Source organism: Anolis carolinensis, chromosome 1 (assembly GCF_035594765.1).
Source record: "Anolis carolinensis isolate JA03-04 chromosome 1, rAnoCar3.1.pri, whole genome shotgun sequence".
Classification (NCBI taxonomy): domain Eukaryota; kingdom Metazoa; phylum Chordata; class Lepidosauria; order Squamata; family Dactyloidae; genus Anolis; species Anolis carolinensis.
In genome coordinates this window covers 289,999,601-290,025,194 of record NC_085841.1, presented here as the reverse complement: position 1 = coordinate 290,025,194, position 25,594 = coordinate 289,999,601, and the positions used below count along the sequence as shown (strand labels likewise).

The window sequence follows — 25,594 nt, the reverse complement described above, 5'->3', positions numbered from 1 at the left end:
AGGAGGGGAAGAGGAGGAAGAATAGGAGGTGGAGTTGGAAAAAGAATAAGACGAGGAGGAGGAGGAGGAACAGAAGGAAGGGAAAGAATAGGAGGAAGAGGAGGAAGTGGTGGTGGTTGTTTTTGCCTTCAGGAAAGCAGAATATAAGTAAGCAAGTAACATACCCCCACATAACAGAGATCAAGCCATTGCTTGGGCTAAACTAACTCCCCTCCCCCAAAAAAGCTTAAATCAGTTGCTCCTGACACACAAAAAAGCTTTCCTTCCTAAGAGCATCCATGCCTCCGCAGAAGTGTGAGAGTATATAAACATATGTATGCGTGTATCTATAAATCGCTTGTTGTTTTATGGCGAATTTCATCGGTCTTTCTTAAGTAAAGGATACCCAGAGATGACTTTGCCAGTTCCTTCCTCCAAAATATGGCCTCCAGCATAGGCTTTTGTGGCGCCCCATCTAGGTACTAACCAGGGCTGACCCAGCTTAGCTTCCGAGGTCAGACAGAACTGGGGAATTTAGGGTGTTTTGGCCGCTCTGCTCAAGGGTAAGCCTCTCTCTTCCCCTAAATTCTATAGGATATTTTCCCAGTCCATTGTATCACTGGAGCCTTGAGAGGAGGCAAACCTCAGTGAATCCAAGGGCCTTGCTTCCGAATACACAGGATCAGCATTGTGTACTCGAAGTCTTTCATGGCTGGAACCACTGGGTTGCTGTTTCCGAGCTGTATGGCCATGTTCCAGAAGCATTCTCTCCTGACGTTTCACCCACACCTATGGCAAGCATCCTCAGAGGTTGTGAGATGTTGGAAACTAAGGAAGTGAGGTTTATATGTCTGTAGAAGGTCCAGGGTGGGAGAAAGAACTCTATATCTATATCTATATATAAAGGGAGCCGATCTAACCACAAACGCTATTATTCCAGGCTTGTTTGTTTGATTGATTGTTTTTATAACATGTCACATAATTCCTGAAGTTTCTCGGGTCAGATTTAGGTGGAGCTTAGAATATAAGCAGAGCTCCCTCAAAACCAAAGAAGCGGCCTGGGGTGCATCTCCACTGTGGGACTAAAGCAGTTAAGCACCACTTTGACTGCTTTGGCTCATTGGTATGGAATCCTGGGAGTTGTAGTTTGGTGAGGCACCAGCAACACTCTTTGGCAGGGGAGGCTCAAGACCTGGCAATATTCCACCTTCACAGATTCCATAGTATTGAGCTACGGCAATTAAAATGTTGGGTTGCTGTGAGTTTTCCCGGCTGTATGGCCATGTTTCAGAAGCATTCTCTCCTGACGTTTCGCCCACATCCATGGCAGGCATCCTCAGAGGTTGTGAGGTCTATTGGAAACTAGTCAAGTGGGGTTTATATATCTGTGGTATCTCCAGGGTGGGAGAAAGAACTGTTGTCTGTTTGAGGCAGTCATGAATGTTACAACCGACCACCTTGATTAGTATTGAATAGCCTTGCAGCTTCAAAGCGTGGCTGCTTCCTGCCTGGGGAAATCCTTTGTTGGAAGGTGTTAACTGGCCCTGATTGTTTCTTCTCTGGAATTCCTCTGTTTTCTGGATGTTGTTCTTTATTTACTGTCCTGATTTTAGAGTTGTTTAATACTGGTAGCCAGATTATGTTCATTTTCATGGTTCCCTCCTTTCTGTTGAAATTGTCTACCTGCTTGTGGATTTCAGTAGCTTCTCTGTGTAGTCTGACATGGTGGTTGTGAGAGTGGTCCAGCATTTCTGTGCTCTCCAGTAATATGCTGTGTCCAGGTTGGTTCATGGATGAAAATGTGATCAAAGTGCATTGATTCCACAGTGTTTAAAGGCACCCCAAGTTTCCCCAAGCCCAAGCTGCCCTTCTTGGCTCTGAGGGGAAAACGCGTTTGAAATCTTGCTGTCTATATAGTCTATATATATACCTATATAGGCAGAAAAATGACTCCAAGGAGCATATATGTAACCAGAGCCCCGCTGCTGCTACTGCTGCTGCCACTGCTCCTCCATTGGCCTGTCAGCCTGACACTTGAAGAAGCGTCTGTGTAACCTAAAACGATCAGATACCAAAAGTATCTTGAAGATACCATTCCAATGTATCCGTGTGATCGCTGGAGAATTTTTCTCATAGCATTTCCACCCGAGGCTTTCTCAGGAGTAAACCTTACTGCTGACATCCTTTTCCCCCCAAAGCCTCAACTTCCCTCTTCCTCCTCAATTCCAGTCGCAAGTATTTTCCTTTTTGAAAAAGGCGTCCCATCCTGCCCTGCAGCCCCGTCTCTTGGCTTGCCGCCCGTGAAGGCATTCTTGCGCTGCCCTCCTCCCTTGTCAACCCAAAGAACAACAACAACATTAAAAAAAGGGAATGAAATTCCACAGATTTCCACAAAGTAAGACATTGTTGGGTGGAAGAAGAGGAGGAAGAAGAAAAAGAAGAAGAGAAGCGTTGGGTTGGCAGCCTCGCAGGAAGGCGGGCTGGGCATTCTTGGTGCCTCCAATGGCCGGCAGCGAAGTTGGCAAATAAAAATAAAATAAAATTAGAATACAAATAAAATTAAAATAAACAAATAAAAATAATAAAAAGTAAATAATAAATAATAAACAATATATACAAAATAAAATAATAAAAATAAAATGCAAATAATAAATACATAAAATAAAAAGTAAAAGTAAATAATAATAATAAAAAATAATATATAAAAATAAAATAGAAAAAAAATAAAATAATAAATAATAAAACAAATAATAAATAAATAATAAAAATAAAATGGAAATGAAATAAATAATAAATAAAAATAAATAAATAATTATAAATAAATAATAAAATAAAATAATAGGGGAGGGGAAGAAGGCAGAGAGAAAAGTGGCCTCCAAAGTCGAGCTATTTGAGAAAAAGTTATAAAATAATAATAATAAAGGAGGGTGTTCCTTTCCCCCATTCTTTTATGTGTGAAGCCCGCCCTCTTTCTCCCTGGAAGACCCAATGGGCGGCGGAGCGTGGTGGGGATGTCCCTGGCCATCCTCCTCCTCCTCTTCGCCTTGAGTCCCATCATCCCCGGGAGCGGCTCCCCTCCTCTCCTCTCCTCTCCTCTCCTCTCTGTCCTGCCTTCTCCTCTCCTCTCGGGGTGCGCGCCCCCCTTCGCAACCGCCTTTGCAACCAGGGGGCGGTGATGTAAGCGGGGAAGTCGCGGGATCTATAAAGGTTGGTGGCCTTTCGGGGGACGGAGGGCGATGGTGGAGGAGAAGGAGGAGGAGAAGGAGACGGAGGAGGAGGAGAAGAAGGAGAGCGTCCTCTCTTGAAGGGAGAGACAGAGAGAGGAGAGGAGAGAACGCCAAGGCAGGAGAAGCTGCGCTCCCGCAAACCAGAAACCCCACCCCTCTCCAAAGCCACAGCTAGACACGCAACTTGGGCGCTCCCATCCCACCGCTCTCTTCAACATTACTTCCCGACTTTCCTTATTTGTTTGTCCCGTCCCGCTTTTTGCCACTTCTTGGCAATCCCGTCGCTGTCTTCCTCTCGATCCCCTCCTGCCTTGCCTTTCTGCCCCTGTCCCCGTCCAACATCACCTTCCCATTCTTCTTCTTCCCCGCTTGCCCTTCCTGCCTGGCCGGCCCCGGAGGTGGGAGAGGCGCCCGCCCGGGGTGTATTTTTAGCCGCCCCCCCTCCTTCTCCGCCTCCGCCACGTGCCCGTCCGCCCCGAATGTGGCCCGGGATGATGAGGGCCCCGCGGGCGTCTTGCGGGCCCGCCCTGCCCGCGCTGCTGCCCCTGCCGCTGCTGCTGGCCCTGCTGGCGCCCTGCCTGGCCCCGGCCCGGTGCGCGCCCGCCCCGGCCCCGGCCCCGGCCTCGGCCCTGTCCGCCCCGCCGCCCAACCAGAGCCTGGAGTGGCGCTGGGAGGCTCTCTTCTCGCGCTCCTTGGCCCGGCTGCCCAGCGCGGCGGGCGGAGCGGGAGCGGGGGCCGGAGGCGGTGGAGGAGGCGCGGAGCGGAGGGAGGCCAGCCGCGACGGGGACTATCTGCTGGGCATCAAGCGGCTCCGGCGCCTCTACTGCAACGTTGGCATCGGGTTTCACATCCAGGTCCTGCCCGACAGCCGCATCAACGGGATCCACAACGAGAACCGATACAGTAAGTCCGCGACGCCCTGGCGGGCCCTCTCCGCTGTAGAACTTTGCGGTTTAATACCGCTTCAACTGCATGGGAGTCCTGGGTATAGACACTCTTTACAAGGTCTTTAGGATCCCATCCTAAGGTAAAGGTTTCCCCTGACGTTAAGTCCAGTCATGTCTGACTCTGGGGGTTGGTGCTCATCTCTATTTCTAAGCCAAAGAGCCAGCGTTGTCCTTAGACACCTGCAAGGTCATGTGGCCAGCATAACTGCATGGAGCGCCGTTTCCTTTCCACCGGAGCGGTACCTATTGATCTACTCACATTTGCATGTTTTCGAACTGCTAGGTTGGCAGGAGCTGGAGCTAACAGTGGGCGCTCAAGCCGCTCCCGGAATTTGAACCTGGGACCTTTCGGTCTGCAAGTTCAATAGCTCAGCGCTTTAACGCACTTCGCCACCGGGGCTCCCATCCTGCGTGGTGGTTAAACTGCTGAGCTGCTGAACTTGCTGACCAAATGCTCGCAGCTTCTGCCAACCAAGGAGTTAAAAACATGCCAATGTGAGTAGATCAATAGGTACCGCTCCGGCGGGGAGGTAAGGAGTGCTCCATGCAGTCTTGCCGGCCACATGACCTTGGATGTGTCTATGGACAAAGCCGGCTCTTCGGCTTAGAAATGGAGATGATCACCAACTCCCAGAGTCAGACACAACTAGACTTAATGTCAGGGGAAAATCTTTACCTTTACAAGGTCTTTGTCAACGTTTGCCAAAGAGCGCTAGTGACTTTCCGGACTCCATAGCAGTCAAAGGTTGGATCTACACTGCCCTATATCTCTGGATCTGATCCCAGATTATCTGTTTTGAACTGTATTATATGAGGATCCTTCTACACTGCCATATACAATCCATATTATCTGCATTGAATTGGATTATATGGCAGTGCAGACGCATATAGCCCTGTTCAAACTCATATAGTCCAGTTCAAAGCAGGTAATCTGGATTATATGGCAGTGTAGAAGGGGCCTGAGTCCACCCTGCCAGATAATTTGGGGTAAACAAATAATCTGGGATCAGATCCTGAGATATAGGGCAGTGTCGATCCAGTCTTGGAGAAAAGTAAACAGTTTGCATCCATCCTTCCTGCGCCCATTTGTGCGGAGGGAGAGGAAAAAACCCTCGGAAGGACGGGAGTGTTCAAAGTAAGCCAGTTGCGCAAAAAGGGGTTTGGTTTTTTGGCGAGGCTGTGATGTGATTTGTCATGGGAGTCGTCCTTTGGTGACGGAGCAACACTATTTGGCATAGAAGGCTAGAGAGCTTATGAAATGGCAAGGGACCCCATAACATCGAGCCACGGCAGTGAAAAGGATGTCAAGCTGCACTGATTCTACAGTGTGGATGGAGGTGCCCCTGGAGAGGCGGGAGCTTTCCTTTCCTAATAAGACTGCCCCAAAGGGGTTTTGTGGGCAAGATGCGATGGGAACTATTCCCAATCACGCACCCCCACCCCCTTCAAGGAAAGGTACCAAGGCGAGCTAGAGAGAGAGATGGGGAGAGAAAAAACAAGGGGAGCCAGGGTGGACGTAAACACCTGGCCTGGAAAGCTCTGCTCCGGATGCCCTCCTTAGAAGGATCCGGCCTCCGGAAACGGAGAGGACTGCAGCAGGCCCCCCGTGTCCCAGCCGCCAAATTTAGATGAGATGGTGGAAGACAAGGCTGTTTCTCCTCTCAAGGTTTCTCTGCCTTGTAAACACTCCAGCGAGGGGTCTGCGGGCATCAATGTGTGACAGGTGTGTGTTGGGGCACAGAGCGATCCCCATGTGGATTATTGGGGGTGGGGGGGGGGGCATGGCAGTGTGTTGCTCGACCTTTACAAAGACTTCCAGATAGGTTTATGCAGGTAACCTGTCAGTTTCATGACGTTTTCTTATACCCAAAAGGCCCTGCTTGGCCTTATTTAGTCTAAATCTTGCAAACAAACAAGCAACCGCCTTAGTCTTGAATCTTATTCTGGGATAAAGGAGGGGTGTAAAGGCAATAAATAAATAAAATAAACAGCCTAGGAAGGATTCCAATGTGCTAGGTAACAATGGGATGGATGAAGGCATTTTGGGCTGAAGCTCATAGTTCAAGTTCAAGACCCATCAATTAATGTGACAAATGAAATTAATTCAGTTTTTAAAAAAACAAATCACAATGTCTTTCTGAGTTGCTGTTGTTTTGTTGTGGGCCTCCAAGTCATTCCCCATTTATGGCAACCCTAAGACAGACCTATAATGTGCAGACCTAAAGTTCTTGTCAAGGTTTATTCAGAGGGGGTTTCCTAACTCAACCAGAGAAGTCAGCCATAGCAGAGCACTTGATGAACCAACCTGGACACAGCATATCATTTGATAACACAGAAATGCTGGACCACTTTCACAACCACTATGTCAGACAACACAGAGATGCCACTGAAATCCACAAGCAGGTGGACAATTTCAGCAGAAAGGAGGAAACCATGAAAATGAACAAAATCTGGCTACCAGTATTAAAATAACTCTAAAATCAGGACAGTAAATAAAGAACAACACTCAGAAGACAGGGGAATTCCAGACAATAAACAATCAGGGCCAGCTAACACCTTCCTACAAAGGATTTCCCCAGGCAAGAATCAGCCAGGCTTTGAAGCTGCAAGGCTTTTCAATGCTAATAAAGGTGATTAACTGCAACAGCCACAACTACCTTAAACATATAAGGGTTCCTTCTCTCACCCTGGACCGTCCACAAATATAGATATGGGCGAAACTGTCAGGAGAAAATGCTTCTGAAATATGGCCATATAGCTCGGAAAACTCACAGTGATTCTGGTCATGAAAACCTTCTTTTTCGTTTCTCTGAGCCTGAGGATGTGTGACTTGCCCAAGGTTACTCAGGGAGTTTCTATGGCTAAAACAGCATCTGCACCATGGTCTCCAGGCTCAAAGTATAATGCATAAACCTCTACACAATGCTATCTGTCTGTACTGAGTACAAGCAGGAAATGTTAAAACTGACTACCAAGTGCCGGACTAACAAGTGCTTGGGTTAGTGTCTTGAGTGTTTGAGTAGAGCTCTGAGAGACCAGGGCTCAACTCCCAGCTTGATCATGAAAATCCACAGACAGACTTTGAGCAAGTCAAAATCCCTCAGCTTCAACAAAAGGTGGTAATCCTTCTCTGAATAAATTGGGCATGGGCAAACTTTGACCCTCCAGGTGTTTTGGACTCCAACTCCCACAATTCCTAACAGCCAGTAGGCTGTTAGGAATTGTGGGAGTTGAAATCCAAAACACCTGGAGGGCCAAAGTTTGCCTACATCTGGAATAAGTCATGCCAGGAAAATGGCAATAAGTCAATTTGAAGGCACATAATACAATAATAAAATATTAGCCCATCAGTAGCAATTGTTCCTTTCTCTATGTAAGAACAGCAAATATACATTTGTTTAAAACAAAAGTGGTATTCCCAAATCCTACACTTGGTGATACAAGAGTTCTTTGAACCTGTAGAATTCAGACAAAATAGCCCATTTAGATCATCCTTATCTCTGGATTCAAGATGTGGTCCCACAGAAAGGATAAAAATGTGACACCCTCTTTTGATCACTAGACCCAATTCTAAGCATATGGTACATTAACTTAAAGGAAGACCTATTCTGTTAATAATAATAAAATAATAATAATGAATCAGGCCTTTTCAGCTTCTCATCTCTCCTTTTTTGCATTTGGCTTTATAAATAGATAATTTGGGATTCAGGATCCCACAGAGGCCGGGGCTGTCCACCAGAAAAAGCATCTGTTCGTGACTTAACCCTATGGCCCCATGACTCTAATTCTAACTGCTGTCCAACTGAAACAATAGGACTTGCAAGGGAGGAGGGGTTCAAGACGGCAGCACCATGACAAATGTCTCATGTGTCATCCTGAAGCATACTGTCACTTATTTTAAGCCGGACAAAGTGGGAAAGCACTGCTAACTATGAAAACAGAACGAAAACAAACCCTAACTTTAACTATAGTGGGTTTCATTTCAGGAATGGGAGGAGTAAAGTTTTACAGTATTTATCTTGCTGGATAGATCAGCATAGAGAGGAAAAGACTCTTGAACTCTAGTATATAAGACCAGACTGAAGCCTAAGGAGATGGAGCGGGCAATAAATCAATCAGGGTGAATGGGTTTATCAGTCCAGTGGTTACCAACCTGTGGTCCGTGGACCATCAGTGGTTCACAAGAATGAAAATATGTTCTGTGGCCTCACTGTTACTACTACAAGTAATACACAGCTCAAACAAAAAAAAATTTTCTTGGTGTCTTCGTTTTTAGGCCCGTTCCTGGGGTTATTTGGGGTGCTGATTCAGAAAATGGCATTGGATAGACCACATCAGCTCTAGATTATTAAATGTGGTTTTCTGTGGGCAAGCAGATGGTGACTACTGGATGGCATATGTTCTGTATCAGAAACTATTGCTGATGTGGCCTATCCAATGCAGTTTTCTGAATCAGCACCTCAAATAACCGAACCGAATTTAAAGTTGACCAAAAACTGATTTGTAACCCTTTTGGTACTAATGTTGGAGAGTGGTCCCTGGTCAAAGTGGTTCCTGGTCAAAAAAGGTTTGGGAACCACTGGTTTAATTGGACAGATATCACTAGAACAACACCAGTTGGAGTGAACACTCTTCATCACTTGGTTAATAAGAGAATGTATATCACTACATACACACATTTCTCAGTTGGTTCTTAAAGCATTGTTCTTCTCTTATAGGTTTACTGGAGATTTCTCCTGTGGAAAGAGGAGTAGTGAGCATCTTTGGTGTTAAAAGTGGACTCTTTGTAGCCATGAACAGTAAAGGCAAACTATACGGATCTGTAAGTAATAACTATGATAATAGTAAGTAATAACTTTGATGTTGTTAAAAATGTATGTATACACTGAAACACTTCTTAATCTTGGTCACTTACCTAGAATCTTCTCAGAAAAACTAATGGGAGAATTGGTGCATTTAAAAAAATAAATTGGTGAACAGCATCAGAAAAGTGTCAAGGAAATATTTTTAAATCAAATAATATTATAATGATTTGAAAGTGTTACCTTACCGAGAAAACACAAATGTTGAATTTTGAAAAGCGTCCTATGTTTGAAGGGAGATTTTGTGGATATTACCCAAAGAAATGTAACTTTTCTTAGGTATTTCAAAACAACCTCTGTGTTGTGATGCATGATGATTGAATGAACATTAGAAATGTCAAAAGAAAAGAAAATTCTGCATCCACAGCAGGAAATCACTTTGCAGATTCCATGATAGTCAAGAATATGTTGTCAATTCACAGATACATCAAAAGGCGTGATAATTGTCTGTTTTGGCAAGTGAGCTAACAATATCAAGTGTTTCAAGGAGATGTTTGCACATATCTTGGCCCCAGCACCCTTTAGCAGTGAAGGCTCAAGTCCTTGTAAAATGACAGCTCCCATAATTCCATAGCATTGGGCCATAAGAGTTGGAGTGGTGTCAAATTGCATTAGCCCTATGGTATAGATGCATGCTCAGTTAGACTCTGCTTGAGACTGCTTCAACTGTGCAGTGATCAATTGCCCTGGTCTAGCACAAGTATCTGTTCCCATAGAAGGCACAGCCAAGACAGAGACTCATTCGGAAAGGAACTGGTCTCCACCTGATATCCCTAAATGTCATAGCTGGAGAACACCCCTGTCAGGAGAAATTCACATCACAAAATAAGGAGTAAGCTTTACAGTACAGTATACCTTCTATTCAGGTGGGATGTTAAACCAGTCTGGGCAGAAGGGAGCTAGGATAGCCACATGGAAAAAAAAATCAGAATCCTAGCAGGCCTAGCTTGTCATAGAAGCTGAAACCTTCTGAAAGTAGCTTTTTCATGAAGCTCTTTCCATATATGTGGCTGCCTGAAGATGGAGGTCTGCAGGTGGAATGTGGAAGTGTATCTACACTGTGGAGTTAATGCAGTTTGATATCGCTTTTTACTGCCATCGTTCAATGCTATGGAATTCTGGGAATTGTAGTTTTACAAGATCTTTAGCCTTCTCTGTCACAGAGTTATGGCACTTCATCAAACTGCAATTCCCAGGATTCCATAGCATTGAGCCATGATTGTGAAAGTGGTGTCAAACTGCCTAATTCTACAATGTAGGTACAGTTATGCCAATATAAGTGCACCAACAATATACCCACTGTAAACTCTGAAGTTAAATGCAGCTGGAAAAAATGAGATCTTGCCCTTTCACCTCTGGCTATGAAACCAACCTGCAATCATTTTGCAATTACCAATGGGGGAAAAAGGTCCAAGAGGAGTATTTATTCTGTTGCTACTTATAGCATTGTTAGCATCAGAACTGCAACGAGGAGGAAAGAACTTCTACTCCTGATTCAGAGAAAATCCTCTTCCCCATGTCAGGGTTTGATTTTTTTAAAATTAAAAATCTGATCTGTCTGGAAGCTATGAGCACATGTAGTTTGCACTTAATGTTAGGTATGAAAAAAGGTTTCTGATTGCAATGTGAGCTACTGAATATAGAAACTAACTTGTTAGGTTTTGGAGGGTTAAAGAACCACATTTTAGATTCACTGGTACAAAGATATCATTTGCTATTCTACATGGGTAACCCTATTTCCTCTAAAGCTTAGCTGCACTCCTCACAGAAGTGAGATCATAGGGGTGAATTTTTACAGAAGTAATATATTGTTGTGGATACTGTCTCCTGTAATGCAAGGTGTTTTATTTTGGCTTTGTCCTGAATGTCCAATGCAGAACCATTAATTTTTCAAAAACACCTGTTCTTGGTAAAAAATAGAAATTGCTTGAACTAGTTTATTGGCATAAATCAGGTGTGATAATCAAGAAGCCCTCAAAACATTGTCCCACGCCCTAAGCATCATAGTGATAAGAGTCACACCAACAACAACAACTTCTGGAGAGCCACACAGTTCCCACCTCTTTTGTACATCACTGTAGTGCTTTTTAAATTTTTATTTGAAGCATAGGCTATAAAGCCAGCTATGAGGAGCACCTGAACTTCAAAATTTACCACTATATTTCTGGAACTGCCTCCAATGTAACTTGAAACACGTGCAATCTTTGGGTGTATCTACACTATAGAATTAATGCAGTTTGAATGACTTTAACTGCCTTGGCTCAATGCTGTGGAATTATAGGAGTTATCATTTTGCAAGCTTTATCTGCCAAAGAATGCTGGTGCCTCACCGAACTACAACTCGCATGATGCCTTTATTTGGGCATTAACATCATACATGTAATGAGGGAATTTCAGGGACTAGTTCTGTCCCATCTTCATGACACATCAGTGATTAGTTATGAAATGTTTGGAAGGACATCCTGTATAAGAATCTGGTGATCAATCATAACAGGTGCTTATTGGCCCTTATTTTATTAATTTGAAAAGCAAATGAGTAATTCCTAGCTGCTTTCCATATATTCATTGGTTCATACATGCATGCATTCCTTTGATCTCTTAAGGCAGGAATGAGTGGTTTGGAAGGAGCTACCTTTTAAAAATGCTCAATCTTGCAAACAAATAGTTAAATGACATTTCATTTCTTGAAGTCCACTCAGTTACTAAAAATAATACAAATCATGTTTATGGTCATTTCCAGCTGTCCTTCTGTTGTGGCCTCCTTGTTTGTTATAAGCCGGTGTGGGCAGGCCGCTCAGCATAACCATTCTGGAAAGAGATCGCTTTCACACTGACTTGTCCAAAAGTAAGCAGGGTTAAACCTAAGGCTGTCAAGGGCAGCAGTGCAGTCCCATAATTTTAGACTCTGGATTTAATGGTCTTATTCTCCACCCCACCCTCTTTCGAGATATCCGTGTGCATTACTTCACCAACTTCAAAATGGGGTAAGTCAGCCCTAGGATATGCTTCCCATTCATTCTACTGAGTGCAGCCCATTAGGTTAACCAAAGGCCTTTCTGTCACTTTGAGTCTCCTTGTGGAGAGAAATAATAATAATAATAATAATAATAATAATAATAATAATAATAATAATAATAATAATAATAATTCCTTGTAGAATTCTTGGATTTTGCCTCAGTTTTTTGCATTATAGTTTTGGACTATAATTGTAGCAAATTTGATGTGATGCTATATTTTAGGCAGGCAGAGATATGGCTTAAATCCAACATGATGTAAGCAGAACTGATATACTAGCTGGCATAGTTATGTTCTGTTACATTATTATGGAAACAGTTGCACAAGTTTACACAATATCTTCTACAACTTGCCTTATGATAGCACAGCAACATCATTGGATATAGGCCTATCTATCAGAGAGACAACACAAAGGATGTGGCTTTTAAGTAGAGAGAGTGAAAATTAGGAAGTTGTTGAAGACTTTCATGGCCGGAATCACTGGGTTGCTATGAGTTTTCCGGGCTGTGTGGCCATATTCCAGAAGCATTCTTTCCTGATGTTTCACCCACATCTATGGCAAGCATCCTCAGAGGTTGTGAGGTCTGTTGGAAATTAGGCAAGGGGGGTTTATATATCTGTGGAATGTCCAAGGTTGGAGAAAGAAAGATATAGTTTCTTGCCTAGTTTCCAACTAACCTCACAACCTCTGAGGATGCCTGCCACAGATGTGGGCAAAACCTCAGGAGAGAATGCTTCTGGAACATGGCCATACAGCCCGGAAATCTCACAGCAACCCAATTAGGAAGTTACCTTTTTAGACTACAACACTCATTATTATGGGTTTATTGTGAAGTGTGTTACAGTGGTAAATTCTGAAATGGAGCTATTCCAGATGAAACCCGGGATGCATGTGGGTCAACAACATCATAATGTGGTTAGGATGGCAAAAGTTATTAATAAGGAAAAACAGATAACCTAGAAGAAGCTGCAACAGTTTGCTTTTGCCTGAGCCTACTAGAGGATTTCACACTCTCCATTCCCCTGTCCTGATTTTATTGCATCCAAAGTACTCTTGCACTTTGAACAAAGTTTGCAGCAACTGACATAAGTTGAGGACAAAGGAAGAAGGTTAGAGGTGAAATCCAGGACATTTTAAAACCAGCTGAAAACATGGGACAATAAAAGGTTAACTGGGAGTGTCCCTCCCAAATAGGGGCAGTTGGAGTCTGAGATATTAATCATGACAGTCCATATTGCCACATCCCCCATATGAGTTCAGCAATGCAAGTATTGACCTATATTAATATGTAGTAAAGCCATCAATCATAAGAGCTTGATCCATGATTCAGGGACACTGGTTTGCAAAATGAAAAAATCACTATCAGGCATTATCGTCCACAGCATAGGACCCTTGGGGTCTCACTAAATATATTTTGCAACAAAATTTTCAGTTCTACATAATTGTTAGGGTAATACATATTTTGGGTAATAGCACTGTAAGGCCTCTTAAATCTGTAAGGCCTCTTAAATATCCTTATGGTGTCAGCTTGTCCTAATATGCTCCTACCATTGGAGGATGTGCCACAAATTTTGTGAGGATCTCAGACTTACATTGCAAGGAAACACTGCATTCGAAGATCTTTTTGATATTAGCCTTCCGACACTGTACATTGATTTCACGTGGTATTGGAGTCCAACCAGGATGATTTTGAGTCCAATAAATTTAAATGTGTTGGTGGATCCAACGTGTAGGCAAATCGTTTCATGGCACAATCCCACCAAAGGCTATTTGTATTGTTCTACAGTACTACTTATGAACCAGATCCCTTCTACACAGTCCCTATATCCTAGGATCTGATCCCAGAATCTCTTATCCCAGGTTTTCTGCCAGTGCAGACTCATATAATCCATTTCAAGCCAGATAACCTGGGATCAGATCCTGGGATATAAGGACCGTGTGGAAGGTGCCCCAGTCTGCCATTTCAGTATCATCTGGATTATATGTTCCCACTATAAAGCAAGGAAGCGCTTTCTCCAACTGATATATGTTTTTTGGATTGTAGCTTGCAATTTTACATTCCTCTGTTCTGACAGAGAATTTGCTACCTTAAGATGTGGTGGCGGTGGCAGCCATTGGCTTGAAAAGAGGATTAGACAGACTCATGGACGGTGTCATGATGAAGTCAGTTTACATGGCCAAACTTCTTGGACTTTTTGATTTGCAGAGGAGCTAATGTTATCTGTCTTCCCACCTGCAGCTTTTTCGTTCCCTCTGAAGCATTGCTCCAATTCTCATAGCAGCTGAGAGAAGGGAATGGTTCAACACTAGATTTTAAAGGGACTGAATAGCAATATTAGTATTCTCCAGCAGAGAGACTACAGCTGCCCCCTTCTCATTGGGCATTTGAGTATCTATAAAGGGTTACATAGGAGCCTGTTCCACAAATTCAAATAATAAGTTTTGTTGGCTTCGACTTGGTCTGAACTAAGGTTTATGTACAAGGTTTTTGTAGATGAATGGCTCAAGTATTTTGTATTGTTTTAAATCTGTATTTAACTGCTTATATTTTTATTCTTTTGTATTGTTGTGTATTGGCATCGAATTCTGCCAGTTTTGTAAGCCGCTCTGAGTCCCTTCAGGTGAGAAGGGTGGGATAGAAATGATGGAAATAATAAATAAATGCTATAATAGAATAGAGCGCATATTATCCAGTAATCAGGGCAAACACTTGAAATCTTCCTTTGAGTCCATGATTTACATTTTCTTTTCTTCAAATTCTTCTTGACATACGGTGAAGAAATCCCTCTTCCCTTCATTTTCAAGGCAGCTGCCCAAGGATTTTCCATTCTTGGAAATATCTTAGGGGCTTTATTGTTGTGAATGTAAGAAGAGACCTTCCCATCTTCCATCCACACTCTTAAGCAGTTGATTCATTGAGTTTAATATGGAAATTTAAATAACTAACAGAACATGCATCTATTGCTGAAATGAGGATTCATATTTAGACCCCAATTGACTGATACCTGGGGGAAACTACAAAAAAGTGGATTATGCAATCTAACAATAAGAGTGGGTGCTTGCCGTTAAACATGTGTTACATAGCTAGTGATATGAAAAAGGATCTAGAACAGCTTTTCCCATTTCTGGCTTGTTAAATCATTCCTCAACACAATGCATAATGAGAATTAGAGTCAAAAATATCCAGAGGTCACAATCATTATGAAAGGATATGGTAGAAGGTGATATGTACTTCCACCAAACTTCTAAATACAGTAGAGTCTCGCTTATCCAAGCTCCGCTTATCCAAGGTTCTATATTATCCAATGCAGTTTGCCTTTGAATAGTCAATGTTTTTGTAGTCAATTTTTCAATAAATTGCAAAATTTTGGTGCTAAATTCATAAATACAGTAATTATTACATAACGCTATTGTTTACTGAACTGCTTTTTCTATCCATTTGTTGTAAAGCATGATGTTTTGGTGCTTAATTTGTAAAATCATAACATAATTTGATATTTAATAGGCTTTTCCTTAATGCCTCCTTATTATCCAACATTTTCGCTTATCCAATGTTCTGCTGGCCCTTTGATGTTGGATAAGTGAGACTCTACTGTAGCCTCATTGAGTATTTCACATTATGAATACATGTAAAACTGGCATAGCCTGTAATCTGATATGCATTCATTAACCTATATGTGATTATGGCAATCCCATGACTTTCAAAGATTTGTAGGATTATAGAGTTATAAGGGACACCTAATCCAACTCTCTGCCAGGCACGAATCAAAGCACTCTTGATAGGTGGCCATTTATTGAGTTTTCTTAGGTAAGGAATGCTCAGAGATGGTTTTGCCAGTTTTATCTACTGAAATATAGCCTACCCAAATATGTATTCTGCTCAATTGCTAGATTTGCAGAGAAAAGGAAAAATGGTTTTCTTGCCAGCACAATATTACCAGTACTAAGGCCCAAAACAAAGTTTTTATGGAGGCCAATAGACTAGTAATAGATTGATCCACTTAAGTGTTGTTGTGCTTTCTTTTTAAGGCTAGATTGCTAGTTGGACAGTAGAGGGAAATGCTCTTCTATGTTGTTTTTGTGAATAATAATAATGATGATGATAATAATAATAATAATAATAATAATGGTAATTATTTGGCTTTGTTATCATGAATTATGCTGAGTTATTTCAATACACAGAGATTTAGCTCCAAATGGGTTATTTAAATGCTAGATATAGTTCTGAAATTTTCTTTACCCTGACAAAAAGTATCTCTAGGAAACCTCTCAGCAGAGGAGGGTTGGTGGTCCACAGCGCCGGCCCTAGGTATTTTTCAAGTGTAGGCGAACAGAATTTTGGCACCCCCCCCCCCCCAAACCAATCACTGAAAAATAAAAGCGTTGGATAAGCGAAAATGTTGGATAATAAGGAGGGATTAAGGAAAAGCCTATTAAACATCAAATTACATTAATATTTTACAAATTAAGCATCAAAACATCATGTTTTACAACAAATCAACAGAAAAAGCAGTCTTGACTGCTCCCCCGTATGTTTTGCGCCTGAAGCGACCGCTTAATTCGGCTCATTGTTGGACCGGCTCTGGTGGTCCACAATTGCTCAATCTTTTTCCTTTTAGCAGTTTGCTTGTTCAAAATTTCCCTTCTTCCAAAGGACTGTAAGTTCTAACTGTCCCAATCTGGCAGGCACTGTTTAAATTAATCTGTCGCCATTGCTCCAGCTGCTTTTAAAATATCCTGCTTCATTCCCCCCCCCCCCCCTTTATTCTCAGTTTACCTCAATTGCTACAAACTGATTTCCCAGTGCCAAAATAGTTTGCACTCAAGTAATTCAGCAGCTAGGAGATAGAAGTGGGGCATACTCTCCCCCTTCCCGTAGATTCAGGCAAAAGTAAACCACTGCAGCCCCTCCTGCCTCTTTACGCTTTCTCATTAATAAGGTTCTCCATCATGACTGCATTTTGAGATCATTTGAATGCATGGTTTTAATCTGTGAAGTGTTAAGACCTCATCAGACAGGGCTTGTTCCCCATCCTAGAATGCTGCTGAGACGCAGCCAGGATGGAGCCCACCAGAGCCCATCACATGACGCAGGGTGACTACCCATGTTCTCATTGACTAAGCCAGGGACAGTGCAGGAAAAAGCCAGGGGCAGACGGGAAACACTGTGGGATGGTAAGGGGGCAATATAGGGCACTGCCCCATGGTTTCGCCCACTGCCCCACAGATTTGCCCTGCTGCCCCAGGGATTTCCCCCTCTGCCCCCATCTTATGGATCTCTGTCTGATGAAGTCCTTAGAGGGTTTGTAACAGCCCTAATTGGGGGGAGTGTGTTGAGAGAATAGGAAAAGATACTATTACAACTAAGCCACCTCTTTCCTGACTCCATTTCCAAGAGCATTTTCTACATCTGATATCATTTGTCTCCTTCCTTCCTTTCTTCTCATTCCAGAACTATTTCAATGACGAGTGTAAATTTAAGGAGATCCTGCTGCCAAACAACTACAACGCATATGAGTCTCAGATATATCCAGGGATGTACATAGCACTGAGCAAAAATGGAAGAACAAAGAAAGGCAACAAAGTCTCTCCCACCATGACAGTGACACATTTTCTTCCTAGGATTTGAGAATTGTCCCTTCAGACCTACCTCAGGGAAGGGGGAGAAAGCCAAGCCCAATGAAGAGAGTGGAAAGCAATGGGCGGAATCTATGGTGCACTTTTCTTTGAGAGTTTTATGCAAGAGTAGATGTAAGATATTTAAATTATTTAAGTCTGTATATATTGCCAGAAACTTATTTATAGTTCTGATTTATTTTAATTCCTAAAAAAGAAAAGAAAAAAAGGAAAGAACTCTCCACAGAGGACAAAACCACCAACCTTAAGCTATGGGTTGCACAATGCAACCTTAGAGGACTCTTTTTTGCATTGTGGTTTATTTAACTTTTTTTGTAAGTTATCACAGGTGTGCTGCTATTATGTGTTTGTTTGTTTTTAACGTGAAATACGATTCCTATATTTACAAGGTTTTGCACTGTTCTCTGTGTTGTACAGTGTTTGTTAGTGGACATGAAATGGTTATTCTCCTCCCTCCTTCCTCCCTTCCCTTCCTTTTAAAGAAACCAGTGATACCTGACAGAGCAGATCTTAGTCTTGGGAGGGGAAAGAAAGGACTGGGCAAACCGTCCTCAGTTCTGATGCCAGCTTGTAGCAAAACACAATGTCTGACCTCCTTTTATGCAGCATTGCTATTTTCATTGAAATGGTATCAGTTTGCTGCTGGTACATATAACGTAACCTTGGAATACCACCCTGCTAAGCTGTTTTTAGATCTGCTTTTGCTGAACTCTGAACTTTCATGGAGGCAGTCTCTTTGGAGCCCCGAGATTTCAATCCACCAAGCCATGGCATGAAAGCCCTTGTTCGATCCACATCAGCCATGCGAGGTGAATTAAGCAGAAAATAATTCTGCAGAAACTTCTAGAAGAAATCTATGGATAAACTATAATTTGCTTTACTATGAATTGGTCTGCCTTGGACTGTTCATGCTCATTTCCTTCCCCATAAATTTCCACACTGTGAAACAGATTATGGTTAACTAGTAGCATTTAGAGTTTGGAATGAAAACTATAAATCTTTTAACTGTGATAACACCATTCCCATTTACCATTATTCTAGTAATGTTTAATTAACACTCATAAACAGGATCTCTCTCTTTCTTTTTCTGAAAGCAATTAAACTCTGAGGTAGGGTAGGCAACTCTAACCAGTAGAAAACTAGTGGGCTACAAAGGTGCTGCTCTACAGGTCTCTCCAGCCTGAGCCAGAATAGGCACTGGCGAAGGGTGACTGGAACTGAAGTCTAATAGAATCCAGTGGGCTACGAGTTGTCCACCACTACTTTAAGTCATGGTCAGATGATTGAAGCTGTTGTGTTATTTTTAATGCAATATTTAGAAGGAATTAATATGCTGCTGCCTTCAAGGATGCAATCCATAATCCACTAATCATATATCAACTTTTCAGTGCAAGCCTGAAATGCATAATAATGATAATGATAATTAATAATAACAATAATAATAATCATCTTTATTTATATTCCGCTCTATCTCCCCGAGGGGACTCAGACCGGATTACAGGTACATACAGTATATGGCAAACATTCAATGCCTCTATACAGTTGACAGACAGTACATAAACAGAGGCAAGGCTACAACAGAAATAGCCCCAGATGTTCCTGTTGCTAGTTGAGTTTTCTGTGGACCAATTATCCAAATGACTTTAGCATCTCTGATGGGTCACCAGGCAGTTCCCTGCTGAAGATAGACTTGCTTAGGGGATGAGTCATTCCAGAGACTGCTCAGTCATCATGAGCACATTTCTCCAACTCTTTAGCATGCAAACATAATTGAGTTATTTGAACTGCAATGACTTTACAGTTTTGCAAAAGTGTCTTGCAAGTAATCCCTAGGGTTGGGTTTTATAAGGTGTTTTTTTGAAATTCAGAATGCCAGAGTTGTTTCTGCAGAGATAAAAATCATCTTATGGCACAATTCTGCATTTGCGACTCGCTATATTGATGGCAATAGGTTGTGGCATCCCTACTGGAGTAAATCTGGCATGCAACATGATATTAGAGCCCTTTCTACACTGCCAAATAAAATCCAGATTATCTGCTTTGAACTGGATTATCTGGCAGTATAGGCTATTTGCAGTGTAGCTGTAGGCTTACTCCTCTAAGAAATTCTGCTAACTTGAACTGAATTTTTATGATGTAAAATGGCTTATGGGTTGCAGCCTTAGCATTTCATTCCCTAAGATTAAAATGATTCAAGTCTACCTCACTTATTCGTTCATTCTTAAAGCCAGTTTCCTTTTTTTAACTGCTTAGAGGGTGCATGATTTTCCTCCTTCCCATTCATTCAGTGTTACAATTCCATTGTGAGAGGGAGCATCCCAAATTTCTAACCCACCCACCCACCCCCATGTAGCCACAAGTATTCCAGATAGCGTTGGTTGCATCCAATTTGAGCCTTGTCACGTTTGTGCTATCTTTACCCGGTGATTTACTTTTAGTAAGGATAATCATGGTGAAAATATTTGCAGACAGCTGTCAGGCTGCAGCACTATATGGTCATCCAGTAACCCTATATTTTTCTTTATATATTTTGTGAATGTAAACCATGTCTTTAAAGCAAAGAATGAACAGACAGGTTTAAGAATGATGGCAGCAGGGTGGAAGGGGGAGGATAGGGGAAGTCTGAAAAATGTCTGCTAAGCTTTGAGGGCTAGGTTTCTTTTTTCTTTTAACATAGAAGTGTGGAGTTGAAATCAGAATGTTAAGTTCATCTGGAGATTCTTTAAAGGCAAACTTTAGAAAGCCTCATGATTTTTTAGGTGATAGCTCACAGTGTTGAGGCTTGAGTGTAAAACTTGCAGCACTAGGAAATAAAGGTATAGGGTGTGCTAGTTGCTTTGTCATAACAGTATCATAGAAGTGATGATCATATATAATTGTTGCAGGCTGGCTTGCTGCCACTGAGATTTATAACTGCAATGGGCAAACAGAGGCCTTCAAAGACTTTGGGTGGGACCACTTTCCACGACAGCTTGTGGCTTTCATGATAGCAGGGCAGCAAATCCATTCTGGATTTTAGTCCAACTATTTTGGAGATTTTTTTTTCTTGCCACCAACCTATTTATGCTACAATAATGAAATGTTAGCCACTGATATGATTCATTTTGAGTAAATATGTAGATTAAAGAGCTTTTTTTTTTTGGCAAATCTTAGAAGTGTTATTTTTTGCACTATAGTTCCCAGAATCCTACTTGATACTGTATTGGGGAGGTTCTGGGATAATAGTCCAAAAGTAACTTCTTGTTGTGACGTGGAAGTTGTTACTCAGAAAGCTCTGCTCCTTTGGGCATTTAATATCTAGACCAGTGTGCTCATTCAGTGAACCTGGGGTCCTTTGCATCACATGATACCTATACAGAGCCTGGACAAGTTAGGGAATAAAATTCTCAGTCTACACCAATCTGCATGGAACGCTCTCCATGCTGGCTGTGGGAACTGTATAATTTTCCCCAACACTTGTCCTATCACTGCCTGAGAGAGATACCACCAGTTCAAACCACGGGCTCAATCTAATACTGTCTAACCTGCAAATATTATGGTCTAGCAACATCTCTCCAAGGTTTCAGATAGAAATCGTTCCCATTCCTTTCTACCCGATCCGTAACCAGAGAAAATGGGGATTTCAGCTGGGATTGCTGCATGCAGTCTTTGCACTCTTATAACTGCTTGTCACTTATATTGCATTGCTGCACCAATACAATATAATTTGCAGATACATGATATTGCATTCAGCTCTTCAGATACTGAGATACTGCAGCCCTTATGACCCCCTTCCATTGGCTGTGGTGCTTCAAGTTAATGTTTGGCTCAAAAGAGTGGGGGCTACAATGGGCCACCCCAAATATCAATAAAACCCTGGAAAAGTCAAAAGTGCTGCTGTAAGTTAGCATGCAAAAGTATGAGCATACATTCTACTTTCTAGGCTGTTCTTTAAAATTCTGCATGTTGATTGAAAGGGAGGTAAAGAAAGGTTTGCCAATTTTCTGATCTCATCCTTGATGAGAAAGGGGATCTGAACACTTCTAGATACCCCATCAGGGCATCTCAGTGTAACACATTGTCCTTATGCGCTTCTTTATGAGAGCAAAATGACTAGTGCTTTTTTTAAAATTGGGTTTTGTGAAACACAACAGCTTTTGCTGTTCACAGCAAAACCTTTGTGAAATGTGTACAAAAATAATAATTGCATGCAAAACCACACCGGCAAATGTGCAAGAAACTCTTGTCATATTGGCCATCACAATTTGTCTTTAAAGTAATTATTTTTCAGGCTTCAGAATGAAATACATAAGTCTTCATATCTTCCTGGAGAATGTACCAGGGTTTCCCTTATCACAGGACAGGAAAAAAGGGACTGTTTCCCCTTTTTTGGGGAAAGTGAAAGCTGACGGTTGGTTCAGTCTAAGGGCCTGATTAGTAGTGAAGCAAGGGACTGCTTGTGCATGCTAACTGAGAGAAATAGGAGCTCTGAGATGTAACACTAAGCTATGGTTTAAAGTTACATACTTGAACCTGCATGAGGCTTGGACTCGGACTCGCACTCTCTCCTCTCCTCCTCTGGTATGATACAACTAGGACAAGTTTGGGAATCAAGTGCCTCACTGGCTACATGAGGACATCTTGGGGGGGTAGAGTAGTGTAAATTCCCATGAATCCCCCACCTCCACTGCCCCCCCCCAGAATAAATTATATTAAAAATATTTTGGCCATACAAATATGCAAATGATAATAAATATTGACATCTGGCCATAAATAATGTTTTCCTTGAAGTGTCAAAAAGTGACCATCCTAAATTACACCTGGTCATCCAATGTCATGGTGCAGCATTCTGAAGAAGGAAAAACTGGCATGGTGTGACCCTCCAAGCCTTGGCAAGGGAAGATGACCATCAAACCTTTGACAGGTTATGTCACTGTAAAGTAGGGTGGATTAATGATCTGAGCTCAGCAAATGGTAGTTTCCTAACTTGGCTTGTTTAATCTGTAATTAATTCAAACAAGCCAGGATTGAATCTAATCATAATAAGAAGTGATTGTGTCTGAATTCAGAAATAATGGAAAATTTTGGTTTAATATCTCCAGTTTAAAAATAAAACCTAAAGCTTCCAATTGCTTCCCCATAGGCATCCCAATGTAAGAAAGGGATGCAAAAAAGAAGCTCATATAGGGTCATTCATGTAACTCGAAGCCTGAATTTTGCATTCTATCCAAACCAATTCCCTGACCTGGTGTCAATGGCATGGTGTTTCTAAATATTATTTTCCAAAAGGTCCTTCTGTTACTTTAATGCAGATTTATTGCTACTAAAATGTTTAATATGAGAGGTATTAGAATGAGATACTAAGCTTATATTACGGTAGTTGCAGCTATTACTTAATTACTTGAACTCATAACATGATTATTGTGAAACATTCTCTTTTATCACCTCAGGCAAATGAAGAAAGACAAGCTGAGTGTCCGTAGGTATCCTATGCCCTCACTCAAAGATTGTGCCAATAGATTCTTGGTTTACAATCTTCAGACAATTTAATGCAGGCAAATTGTAATGTCTGTCTGTACCAAGTGATCCTGAGATAAGAGCAATGTGAACAATCACCTCTGAGTTGCTTTAGGCATAGACTCTACCAGACTATCTTGGGTCATTTACGGGTGGTAAATATGGATCTGAAGGATTTATTTCTATCAGAAATAACAACCCTACACATGTTTACATGAGAACATACATGTTGTTGGAGTGGAAAGAGAAGCAACCCCAATTTTCCATTTAATTTTTAGTTGTATCAATAATTCTTGAAGTTATTTCAAGAATTATTATCACAGGCTCATTGCGTAAACATAATCTATTTTGAAACTAATGCATTATATAGTTTGTGGAAATTGCATTACCCACAGATTTTATTTTTATTATTTTGGTGCAACAAGGAATATTTTCAAGTTACTTGATTAAGGATTTTAAGGCATTTCTCAAACACAGAGCAAAACTGTCCTGTTTTATGTTATTCTCTTCTAATTTTCTGGATCTGCTTTGCTCCCAATAGGTACTGGAAAAGTAATAGAAAAAAGTAATGAAGAGAAAAGCAATAATTAACATGATGAGGTTGTTTTGTTTTACAGTGTTAACGATAATGAATTTCTAATGGTTTACATAACATATTACCTTCAAAAGTAACTTTCCATGTTCTAATTGTAGGGAATGCTTACATATTTTGTAAATTTAGGCATCAGCAAAATTCCAAGGCTACATAAAATTTGAGTTCAGCGTTCTTTTCCCTTTTCTACATTCCTGCATTTTAAAAAAGAAATCTGCTTGTTATCCATACATGATCAATATTGTGCTTATAATTGAGTTGCATACATACTGTACTTAATGGACGATCTTGAAGAGTAAAACTACCGACCAGGCCAGTTTGGATTTTGAGAAGTCTGGAGTATTCATGCTTCTAGTTTTAGGGTTGCAAGATTGAAAACTGGAGAAAATTGTTCTGTGCCCTTAATGGATGTGTAGAAGGGGGGATTTCGGTAGGTGCTTATCACACAACACTCCCTGAAATGTTCTGTTTTAGAGCCATTATTTTTTTTTACCCTTGATACCCTTTACAAAATCATCCTAGGAACCTCCTGAAATTGGGTCTGGCCCCATCCCTGCTGCTAGCCAAATCTTTCTGTCAGGCCTTCAGCGCTTCCCCGACTAAAAGCAAGAACAAAACAGACTCAAGAACAACCACCATAGCCTTGCGCTTGAGCAACAAAAGAGAGTAACTAACAATAGGCAGACAGGAGGTGCCTACTTACTAGGTCTCATCACTTACTAGATATTGAAGTTCATGGTGATGCTGTGACCATGCTAAGAATAATGCCTACATGGCGGCCTTTCTTGTCTCTAGTTAGCTCACCACAACTTCAGAAAGTGGGGAGATTAGAAGGGAAAAGAGAACTTTCCCTGTTCCCTTTTTTTTTTTTAGTTAAAACTGGGAAATAATTTCAAACATTATCTGAGAAAGGGTTTTTTTTGAAGGGAATCATCCATCACTATTTACCAGTGAGAGTATTAGCTGTCTCACTGATGTTTATGAAAACTTGGGAGAAATATGATCTTGCACTCCAGGTAAGCTTTCAACTGTGAGATTCAGGATGTTTCTGTGCAGCCTGTATCCCCCTGTCTTTGACATGTTCATACTCACATGGGGAATGCTTGGAGAAATTATTTTTTTGGACTAAACCCACCAAAACTCCCCCCCCCCCCAGTCAGTTTGACTGTGTACAAAACAGTGACTTTTTCAACCTTTGGATATGGATCATCATCTTTCTAAATGTTCACAGTATCTCTAGGTAACAAAATCAGAATAACTGATTTTACTCATTTACACAATGGATGTGATGAATGGATTTCTTCTACTATATCACTTTTGTTTTCATCTCAGTCAACAAGTGGCATCCTTGCCCTTGAGTTCTCAGAGAGTTTATATCGTAAGGTTCTGATAATGTTATAAAACTTTGATATCGATGTTACATGGTACAAATTTTCACCATTTATCAGATCTGTCTGTAGTTTTATACAGGTGCTGTTCAATATTGTGGTGTATGTGCTGTGCACATTTAAATGTGTAATAAATAGATAAATGTTTACAATTGACACATTGCACTGCTTGAAATTATTTGAAATGGTATTATGACAGTATCCCGTATTGAAAATATGTCGTACAGTACAGTTCCCTCATTAATGAATGTGATATCCATGGTTTCACTTATTTATGCTCAAAATATTATTCCCTCCTAGAAGTGTTTGTGGGCTTCATTTGACCCCCTGGTAAAATTCTATGGTCTCCTTCCAACCCAAGAATAGTCAAAAGGGATCTATGAGTCTTAGCAGACCACAAGCTGAATATGAGTGTGACGAGACACAATTCAATTCTAGGATGCATTCATT

The 25,594-nt window shown here is 41.4% G+C and overlaps 1 protein-coding gene across 1 annotated transcript; it reads left to right on the top strand.

Moving 5' to 3' along the window:
• Positions 1–3,057: 3,057 nt before the first annotated feature.
• On the top strand, positions 3,058–25,300 carry fgf4 (fibroblast growth factor 4). The gene is made up of 3 exons (XM_062967821.1): positions 3,058–4,109; positions 8,872–8,975; positions 17,484–25,300. Exons 1-3 carry the CDS (start codon positions 3,686–3,688, stop codon positions 17,658–17,660), a joined length of 705 nt encoding a protein of 234 aa, XP_062823891.1. The 5' UTR covers positions 3,058–3,685; the 3' UTR covers positions 17,661–25,300.
• Positions 25,301–25,594: the final 294 nt, after the last annotated feature.

Coding starts and splice junctions, on each gene's coding strand:
- fgf4 (XM_062967821.1), top strand. CDS start 3,686: ATGTGGCCCGGGATGATGAGGGCCCCGCGGGCGTCTTGCGGGCCCGCC. Junction 4,110..8,871: donor CCACAACGAGAACCGATACA/GTAAGTCCGCGA, acceptor CTTCTCTTATAG/GTTTACTGGAGATTTCTCCT. Junction 8,976..17,483: donor AAGGCAAACTATACGGATCT/GTAAGTAATAAC, acceptor TTCTCATTCCAG/AACTATTTCAATGACGAGTG.